This window comes from Haliotis rufescens, unplaced genomic scaffold, assembly GCF_023055435.1.
Source record: "Haliotis rufescens isolate VD_foot unplaced genomic scaffold, xgHalRufe1.0.p SCAF_5, whole genome shotgun sequence".
NCBI lineage: Eukaryota > Metazoa > Mollusca > Gastropoda > Lepetellida > Haliotidae > Haliotis > Haliotis rufescens.
In genome coordinates, this window is record NW_025964223.1 from 58,506,192 (window position 1) to 58,515,313 (window position 9,122).

Sequence of the window (9,122 nt, forward strand, 5' to 3'; positions counted from 1 at the left end):
ATTGGTTTTAACGTCGCGTGCATGCACGCCGCTAAAGAAGTGAAATACTCGTGATGTTAAACCCCATTTCACCTCACCCCCATCTCCATTCCTTAACAATTAGGCGTTATTATTGTTACCAGTATAGGGTATGAATGTATTCATATAATATATAGGAAATATATAGGAAACCCAAATCAAACCGACTACAGCTCCATCATCCCGCGTCACACCGAAAGACTGTGACTGATGAACCCGCCTACGCCTTGCCCTAACAGCATCTGGACCTGCCCCCCTTCCTCCAACCTCCACCTCACCTTGTCCCACCTCCTCTCACCTCCTCCAACCACCACCTCACCTTGTCCCACCTCCTCCTCCTCCTCTCACCTCCTCCAGCCACCACCTCACCTTGCCCTGCAGCATCTGGGCCTGCCCCCCTTCCTCCAACCTCCACCTCACCTTGTCCCACCTCCTCTCATCTCCTCCAACCACCACCTCACCTTGTCCCACCTCTCACCTCCTCCAACCACCACCTCACCTTGTCCCACCTCCTCCAACCACCACCTGACCTTGTCCCACCTCCTCCTCCTCCTCCTCTCACCTCCTCCAACCACCACCTCACCTTGTCCCACCTCCTCTCACCTCCTCCAACCACCACCTCACCTTGTCCTGCAGCATCTGGGCCTGCCTCCATTCCTCCAACCACCACCTCATCTTGTCCCACCTCCTCTCACCTCCTCCAACCACCACCTCACCTTGTCCCACCTCTTCTCACCTCCTCCAACCACCACCTCATCTTGTCCCACCTCCTCTCACCTCCTCCAACCACCACCTCACCTTAACCTGCAGTATCTGGACCTGCCCCCACCCACCCCCCACCCCCACCCCCCTGCCCTCTTCCACCAACCACCACCTCACCTTGTCCTACCAGCATCTGGACCTGTCCCCTTTCCTCCAACCTCCATTCAATCACCTTAGAGTGAGTGAGTGAGCGGGGTTTAACGCTACTTCGGACAGAATTCAAGTCATATCACAGCGTGTCAGCTGGAGGTGGGAGGAAAGCCCGTAGTGATGCAGGTGTCTGACGTTTACCACTTTGGTGACACCAACGAGAACGGGTATTATAGTGCCGACAAACTTCGAAACATAATCGAGGCAAACCGGGATTCCAAACCTAAATCAGAGGTTTCTGAGGCGTCCAAGGGATGCAACTCTGGACAGCGAAATGTGGCGCCTTAGACGATTTGGCCACCTGTGTCCCCATGAAGATCCGGATTAGAAAACATCAGCAGCAACCCATGCTTGGCGTATAAGGCGACTAAGAGCATGCCATGGTATCCCAATTTCTCTTCCTTAAACATAAATCTGTTCAACTATAGTCAGTAAACACACAAATACAGAAAATATACATCAACGTCCGTACATAGCAGTGATCAGTTTTTGGGAGATGAAGTTCCCTCCTTACAACACAACCCGCAATGTGTAGAATTGAGCTAGATTTGCATCAGTGAGTGAGGGTCCAATGCAACTTTGATCTTTATTTCAGTCTCAGCAGCGTGTCAGTTTATTGTGGGTGACCCATGTCACAAACGTTTTACTACAATAATCGTGTGTGACAAAAGGGACAAACAAGGACAGTCGTCGTGGACTCGACTTTTAATTTGGGGGCACAGGTGGCCCAGTCGTCTAAGGCGCCGCGATTCGCTGTGCAGAGTTGCGTCCCTTGGGCACGCCAGAAACCTATGATTGTGGGTTCGAATCCCGGTTCGCCCCGATTATGTTTCTAGGTTTGTTAGCACCATACCCGTGCTCGTGGGTTTCACCGAAGTGGTAAACGTCCGAGACCTGCATCACATCGGGCTTTCCTCCCACATTAAGCTGACAAGCCGCGATATAACTGGAATACTGTTAAAAGCGGCGTTAAACCCAACTCACTCACTCACTCGACTTTTAAGTAATGCCAATCAAGCAATAGATCGGCCAGCGAAAAGGGGAGGCAACTCTGCACCGCGAACTTCTTGGCCTCACGTGATTGGCGTCTGTGTCTAGTTTTGGTGTGGTTGTCTATCCATACATCTGAGCATCTGTGTGTCTTCTGGCCGTTTCGACGCCGACTCAGTGTAGCATGTGACCTGAAATGCACAGGCAGGCAGGGACAGCCAGAGAAAACAGGCAATGATAGGCCCTCTCAGTCCTGTGAGATGCTACTTGACCCAGTTGCAGGGGTTAAAGATCACATACATGTGTTATTGTTGTAGATAAGGGAAGGTCATCTTCACTGATACCGATCTGTGAACAACATTATGTTTGTACAAACACCTGTTGTATCTGTATTTGTGACCTGTGGATATATTTGAAATCATTTGCACAGAAATCTGTAATTAATATCAATAAAATAATTCCAGATTTTCATCGAGTGAGTGAGTGAGTGAGTGAGTATGGTTTTACACCGCTTTTAGCAATATTCCAGCAATATCACGGCGACGGGCACCAGAAATGGGCTTCACACATTGTACCCATGTCGGCAATCGAATCCGGGTCTTCAGCGTGACGAGCGAACGCTTTAATCACTAGGCTACCCGGCCGCCCCTAGATTTCCTTGGATTTCCTTGGAAGCTGCTGTGGACTCCCCATGAACGATATATCTGAACTGAACTCACCTTGGAAACGCTACATCTGAACTGAGCTCGACCTAGAAACGATTCATATATGTGATTGATTTACACATACATGTTTGATTTGTAAAATAATATTTTGATGTACTTTTATATGCATGTACTTGTTCCATCACTAATAAGGGTTATCACCTGTCTTCACTGATAACACATCGTTACATGGATGTGATATATCAGTTACACAGGGGGCGAAGAACAGGTAGTGAGATTGTAAATCCGTACGTCACATCGGCACCATACAAGGTGACCTCGTATTGACCTCGTTTTGATAAGATAACTGTGACCTTGAAGCGGCCATGTTGGAATATCAAAATAGTCAATATGCAATAGAAAGTCCACTCATTTGAACAACGGGTATCTGACGAGTACTAGTTTAGTATCATATATTTACATTTGACATAAATAAGCAAACGATATAAAGAATTTAGAAAAATGCATTCTTTGTATCGGAAAGTCTACCCCATTTTTCCCACACAAAGAAATATTCAACATCCTCCCTTTCATTTAACTCACAACCCGAGAAGATCCGGGCTAGAATAAGTCATCAGAAACCTATGCTTGCCGAATAAGGCGACTATGCTTGTCGCAAAAGGCGACTAACGGAATCGGATGGTCATGCTCACTGACTTGATTGATGCATGTCATCGTATTCCACTTGCGATTGTTTGGTCCAGACTCGATTATTTACAGACCGCCGTCATATAGCTGGAATATTGCTGAGTGCGGCGTTAAACAACACACAAACAAACAAAACAAACATTTTACTTAGCAAGGTACTGTATAAGTCGAAAACTGTTTTATTGCGCATTTGACAAGACAGGACAATAGGTATGACTCATGGGCCGTTCACTGGCAGCGCTCCAACCTGAGCATCGTCCCATGATCCTGTGTGTGTGCGTGAACATATATGCTTTGCGTACTTGCGTTTATTTACGTGTTTATTCTGTGTGACTGTGATGTTAACTCATTCGATACAGACCATGTTCTGGTACTGAATTTGCAAATTGTTCATATCATTCTAAAAGCAGGTGACTGTCAATTGCGCTATGCCAGGTTGAACGCAGATCGCTCGATAACAACGCGACTAGCAAACCTTCACTATAACAACGTAACTTCGTTTTATCGCGGAACCAGCATAGATCTTGACATCAATGCAATAAACCGACTGGAACGGCTGAGCTATCGGAAGTCTATGAGGCAGATTGTTTCAACCAGATAACTATTCTTTAGCCAAAACAAAATCTCCATCAATGTTTGTAAGTATCATAACACTCAAACATCCCGGGAGTCCCGGGATCCACGAGCACGTGGGATGGTGATGTGACACAGTGGTCACCTGACTGCTTGGAAACCTTTGGCCTCAAACTGTTTAGTTGTCTTAATGTGATAACATGATAACATATATCCCAACAATCAATATTGGTTATCAACAGCCGGCTATACGAGCGTCGGTTTGTGGTTGGTTGGTTGGTTTGTTGTTTAACGCCGCACTCAGCAATATTCCAGCTATATGGGGGCGGTCGGGTAGCCTAGTGGTTAAAGCGTTAGCTCGTCACGCCGAAAACCCGGGTTCGATTCCCGACATGGGTACAATGTGTGAAGCCCATTTCTGGTGTCCCCCGCCGTGATATTGCTGGAATATTGCTAAAAGCGGCGTAAAACCTCACTCACTCACTCACTCACTCACTCCAGCTATATGACGGCGGTCTGTAAATAATCGAGTCTGGACCAGACAATCCAGTGATAGTTATCATGAGCATCGATCCACGCAATTGGGATCGATGACATGCATCAACCAAGTCAGCGAGCCTGACCACCCGATCCCGTTAGTCGCCTTTTACGACAAGCATAGTCACCTTTTACGGCAAGCATGGGCTGCTGAAGACCTATTCTACCCCGGAATCTTCACGGATCGTGTCGGTTTGTGACTGATGAGTGAACACAGTCAGTTGCATCACAAAGTCCCCATCCACACTGGTAATTCCCCAATCTCAAATACAAATACAGTAAACTACGTTTATAACGAACACGCTTATAACGAATTGACCTATATAACGAACTAATTTTTTAGTCCCGACCATTTGTTGTTTAAATGCTGTATATATGCTTTTAACGAACTACGGTTATAACCAACTGAAATTAGAGGTCCCTTCGAGTTCGTTATAACCGTAGTTTACTGTATCAGATGATATTTCATGAATATATTTGTGATGCAAATAATCGTTCTGTAGTTGAGAGTAGGTGCCTTGCATCTGTTTCACGACGACCTGTAAACAATCGAGACCAAGCAAACCAGTGGCTAATAGCATGAGCAAAGATCCAGTCAGTCCCACATTGTGACCCACCGATCCGCATTTATATTGGCATAAAACCAAACATAGGTACTGAGGGTCAATATATTTTGTAACCCCCTAATTTAATACTAAACACAGAGTTCAGACAAGCAAAAGAAATCCAATTAAGTTTGTGTTGCTCAGATACAAATACGTATGAAAACCCATTAGCATAACAACGCTCTGTATAATTAATCGACTTGCGTGTATATATTTCTTTACAGATATATTTACTGATCGAAAGTTGGTACCACACATGAACTAAGCTGCAGTGAATATTATATAGTGAGTGAGTGAGTTGGGTTCAACGTCGCTTTTAACAGTATTCCAGTTATATCACGGCGTGTCAGCTTAATGTGGGAGGAAAGCCCGATGTGATGCAGGTTTCAGACGTTTAACACTTCGGCGAAACCCACGAGCACGGGTATGGTGAATAATATATAAAAAAATGACCGTCTATTTTTTCGTTAATTGGACATATACATGACTGTTGTAAGTTTATGATACATGTTACAGACTTGGGGTAACATCCCAATACATATTATACTCAACAACAAAAGTTCCTGTGACACCAATATTTTAGTGTATTTTTCAAACAAGTAAAATTTGGTTTTCAATATTGTAGGACATGTATGGAATCAAGTCACAAAAACGAAATTGCTGCAGAAAAGCATGCATTCCATGCAAAAGTTGACTTTTATGCAAGCCCCATGCATTTCACTACCCAAGAATGGGTATAAAAACATGTGCGTTAACGGGATTCCATATGGATTGTTTAGCATCGTGCTGACAACAACCACTCAGAAAAACCACAAAATTTCGCAAAATATTCAACATTACGAAATGCCATGCCTGTCCGAAAATGAGCGTCTGCAAGCCATTGGTATGCTTGAAGCAGGGTCGAGTCAACGTGATGTTGCAAGACAATTTAACGTCCACAGAAACACCATTTGGTGTTTATGGCAACGTTGGCAACAGACGAATGCAGTCGGAGACCATCCTCGGAGTTGCAGGCCAAGCGTAACCAATAAACGACAAGACAACACACCTACGAAATCGATTCCAGCCAGCAACAGTGACTGCAAGAAGCATCCCTGGACTTCGACGAATATCTTCACAAACCGTACGTCGTCGCCTCAGATGTGCAGGGATTGTGGCCAGAAGACCCGCCAGATGTCCCATTTTGACAGGAAACCACCGTCAAGCACGTCTACAGTGGTGCAGACAGCGTCTACGCTGGACGGCCATGCAGTAGGGACAAGTTCTATTCACTGACGAGTCTCGTTTTCACCTCAACCACAGCGATGGACGGATTCGAGTGTACCGACGTCGAGGTGAACGTTACGTCAATCATTGTGTCATGGAAGAAGATCGGTTCGGGGGCGGCAGCGTTATGGTATGGTGTGGGATTACAGCAAGACAGAGGATTGATAGTGGTAGAAGGAAATCTCAATGAACAGCGCTACCGCGGCCCTGCTGTTCTACCGTTTTTGCGTCGTCATGGCCCAGGCATTACCTTTCAAAATGACAACGCCCGGCCTCATATTGCTCGACTTGTTCAGGATTCTCTTCAACAAAACAACGTGAATGTCATCCCCTGGCCGGCTTGCTCCCCTGATCTCTCACCAATCAACCACGTGTTCCACAGACATTCCAGGAACTTCGAAACATGCTCCAGCAGATATGGACAGACATCCTACAGGACTTTGTGCGACGCCTGGTCCATTCCATGAGGCGAAGATGTGTTGCTTGCATCGCAACCAGAGGTGGACACACACGCTATTGATTTGTAAATTGACATTTTGGCATGTTCATGATTTTTTTTATGAAATCACGCATTTTCTGAAGTCAGTATGGCAAATTAAACCATTTGAACACTTACAGGTGTCTTTTATATGTTGCAAATCGAAATTGTTTCAAATTTGGTTTTACATAACTTTGCATTAAATCTTATTCAATGTCACAGGAACTTTTGTTGTTCAGTATTTATAAATTACAAGTCTCTTGAAACAGCATTTTAAGCAGACCTATGTTAAAATAATATCTACTTATTGGTGTAAACATACCCAAATGACAGGACCCAAGGGAGTAATATTTACTGAATACCCCCCCCCAAAAAAAAATAACAAAAACCCCACGTGAATGGTAACTTGGGAGTGAATACACAAAGGATGAAAAAATGTCCGGAGTCACATGGCCAGGAAGTTAGCCAACAATGGGAAACTGTCACTTGACTGAAACACATTGTGACAGTTGCACTATAAGGAAATTATTACCACAGTTGATCCATGAACAGTTTCCCTGTAGCGTAGCTTACCACAATTATATTAATTTATTTAACAATGGCAGCAACAACTTGATCTATTTAGTTGAATTATGTTTGAAGACAATCAACATATGCATTTTTGACCCGTGAAGATCCGGGGTAGAATAGATCTCCAGCAACCCATGATTGCAGTAATAGCGACTATGCTTGCCGTAAGAGGCGACTAACGGGATCGGGTGGTCAGGCTGGCTCACTTGGTTGATGCCTGTCATCGTTTCCAAATTGCTTGGATCGATGCTCATGATATCAATCACTGGATTGTCTTGTCCAGACTCGATTATTTAAAGACCGCCGTCATATAGCCGGAATATTGCTGAGTGCGGCGTTAAACAACAAACAAACAAAACATATGCATCATTCGGGGGATAAACCTATTCTGTGTTGTCATCTAAAACGGAATGCGTTCAACTATGATTCAAGTCAACACTTAAAAACAGGGGGCGGTCGGGTAGCCTAGTGGTTAAAATGTTAGCTCGTCACGCCGAAGACCCGGGTTCGATTCCCGACATTGGTACAATGTGTGAAGCCCATTTCTGGTGTCCCCCGCCGTGATATTGCTGGAATATTGCTAAAAGCGGCGTAAAAACCTCACTCACTCACTTAAAAACAGGATAGGTTTGTCTGTGATCATGACGAAAATTCGTACCTAAAAAGGACTCTTTCTCGTACACACGTATTCCCTACAGCGAGGCGGTCAGAAGTAGTTAATGCTGTTTATAAGCACTTTCAAATGAGCAAGATCATCTTCCCCAGTTCGGCAAGGGTGGAAACTGGACTTTTATAGTCAGTTAACTCTCTTGCCTCGGGGAGATGTAGTAAGATGGACTAATCAAATTAAGATCATCCTTCGATGTCATGGTAGAGTGTGTTTTATTGCTAATGTAGCTCGCCTTCCATGACCACTACACAAACACGCAGCACAAGAGGAAGAAGGGAAAGATGGGGTGGCCGTGTGGTTAAAGCGTTCGCTCGTCACGCCGAAACCCATGTTCGATTCCCCACATGGGTACAATGTGTGAAGCCTATTTCTGGTGTACCCCGATTGGTATAGTGTTCAGAAACTACAACAGTTCATCTGTGTCAGATTTATCTGCGTCGCACTCACCATCCTCGTGAGCGATTCATAAGCGCATCCTTTTACTGCACTATAAACGTGGTGATGAATATGCAATTATATACCACCGTGCGGATGGCGTTATTAAATCGTGATAAGCCCTTAGGACGTGAAAAACAAATGATAGAAGTATTTGTGCTTCAATCAGAGTTGTATTTTATATGATCTGGCGTTCAGCTGTTGCTCGTAGATTATAACGACCTCATCATTCAGATGTATCTATCACGTGACTGTTTACGGTTTCAGGACCATAAAGCATATCGGCCGCATCATAAAGCCATGGAACGACGGCAAATTACAGTCAACACAAAGAGGTGTCTACTTGCAGCAGGTGGTACTGTAGCATGTACATGGTATTGGGTCAGAATGGTGGTGCATGACTGTCCTGTTCATAAATAGATGGGTGATTGGTGTCTGATTATGGTGTATAGGATCGGTACAGACAAAGAGACGGTCGGTGTCTGTATGGTGTCTAGTGTCGGTACAGATTAAGATAGACGGTCGGTGTCTGTATGGTGCCTAGGGTCGGTACAGACAAAGAGACGGTCGGTGTCTGTATGGTGCCTAGGGTCGGTACAGACAAAGAGACGGTCGGTGTCTGTATGGTGCCTAGGGTCGGTACAGACAAAGAGACGGTCGGTGTCTGTATGGTGTCTAGGGTCGGTACAGACAAAGAGACGGTCGCTGTCTGTATG

The 9,122-nt window shown here is 45.0% G+C and overlaps 1 protein-coding gene across 1 annotated transcript; it reads left to right on the plus strand.

The window, feature by feature from the left end:
* Window positions 1-228: 228 nt before the first annotated feature.
* Window positions 229-957, plus strand: LOC124140363 (protein TRACHEARY ELEMENT DIFFERENTIATION-RELATED 7A-like). Its single transcript, XM_046507915.2, has one exon. The coding sequence runs from the start codon at window positions 229-231 to the stop codon at window positions 955-957; it is 729 nt and encodes a 242-aa protein (XP_046363871.2).
* Window positions 958-9,122: the final 8,165 nt, after the last annotated feature.

Coding starts and splice junctions, on each gene's coding strand:
- LOC124140363 (XM_046507915.2), top strand. CDS start 229: ATGAACCCGCCTACGCCTTGCCCTAACAGCATCTGGACCTGCCCCCCT.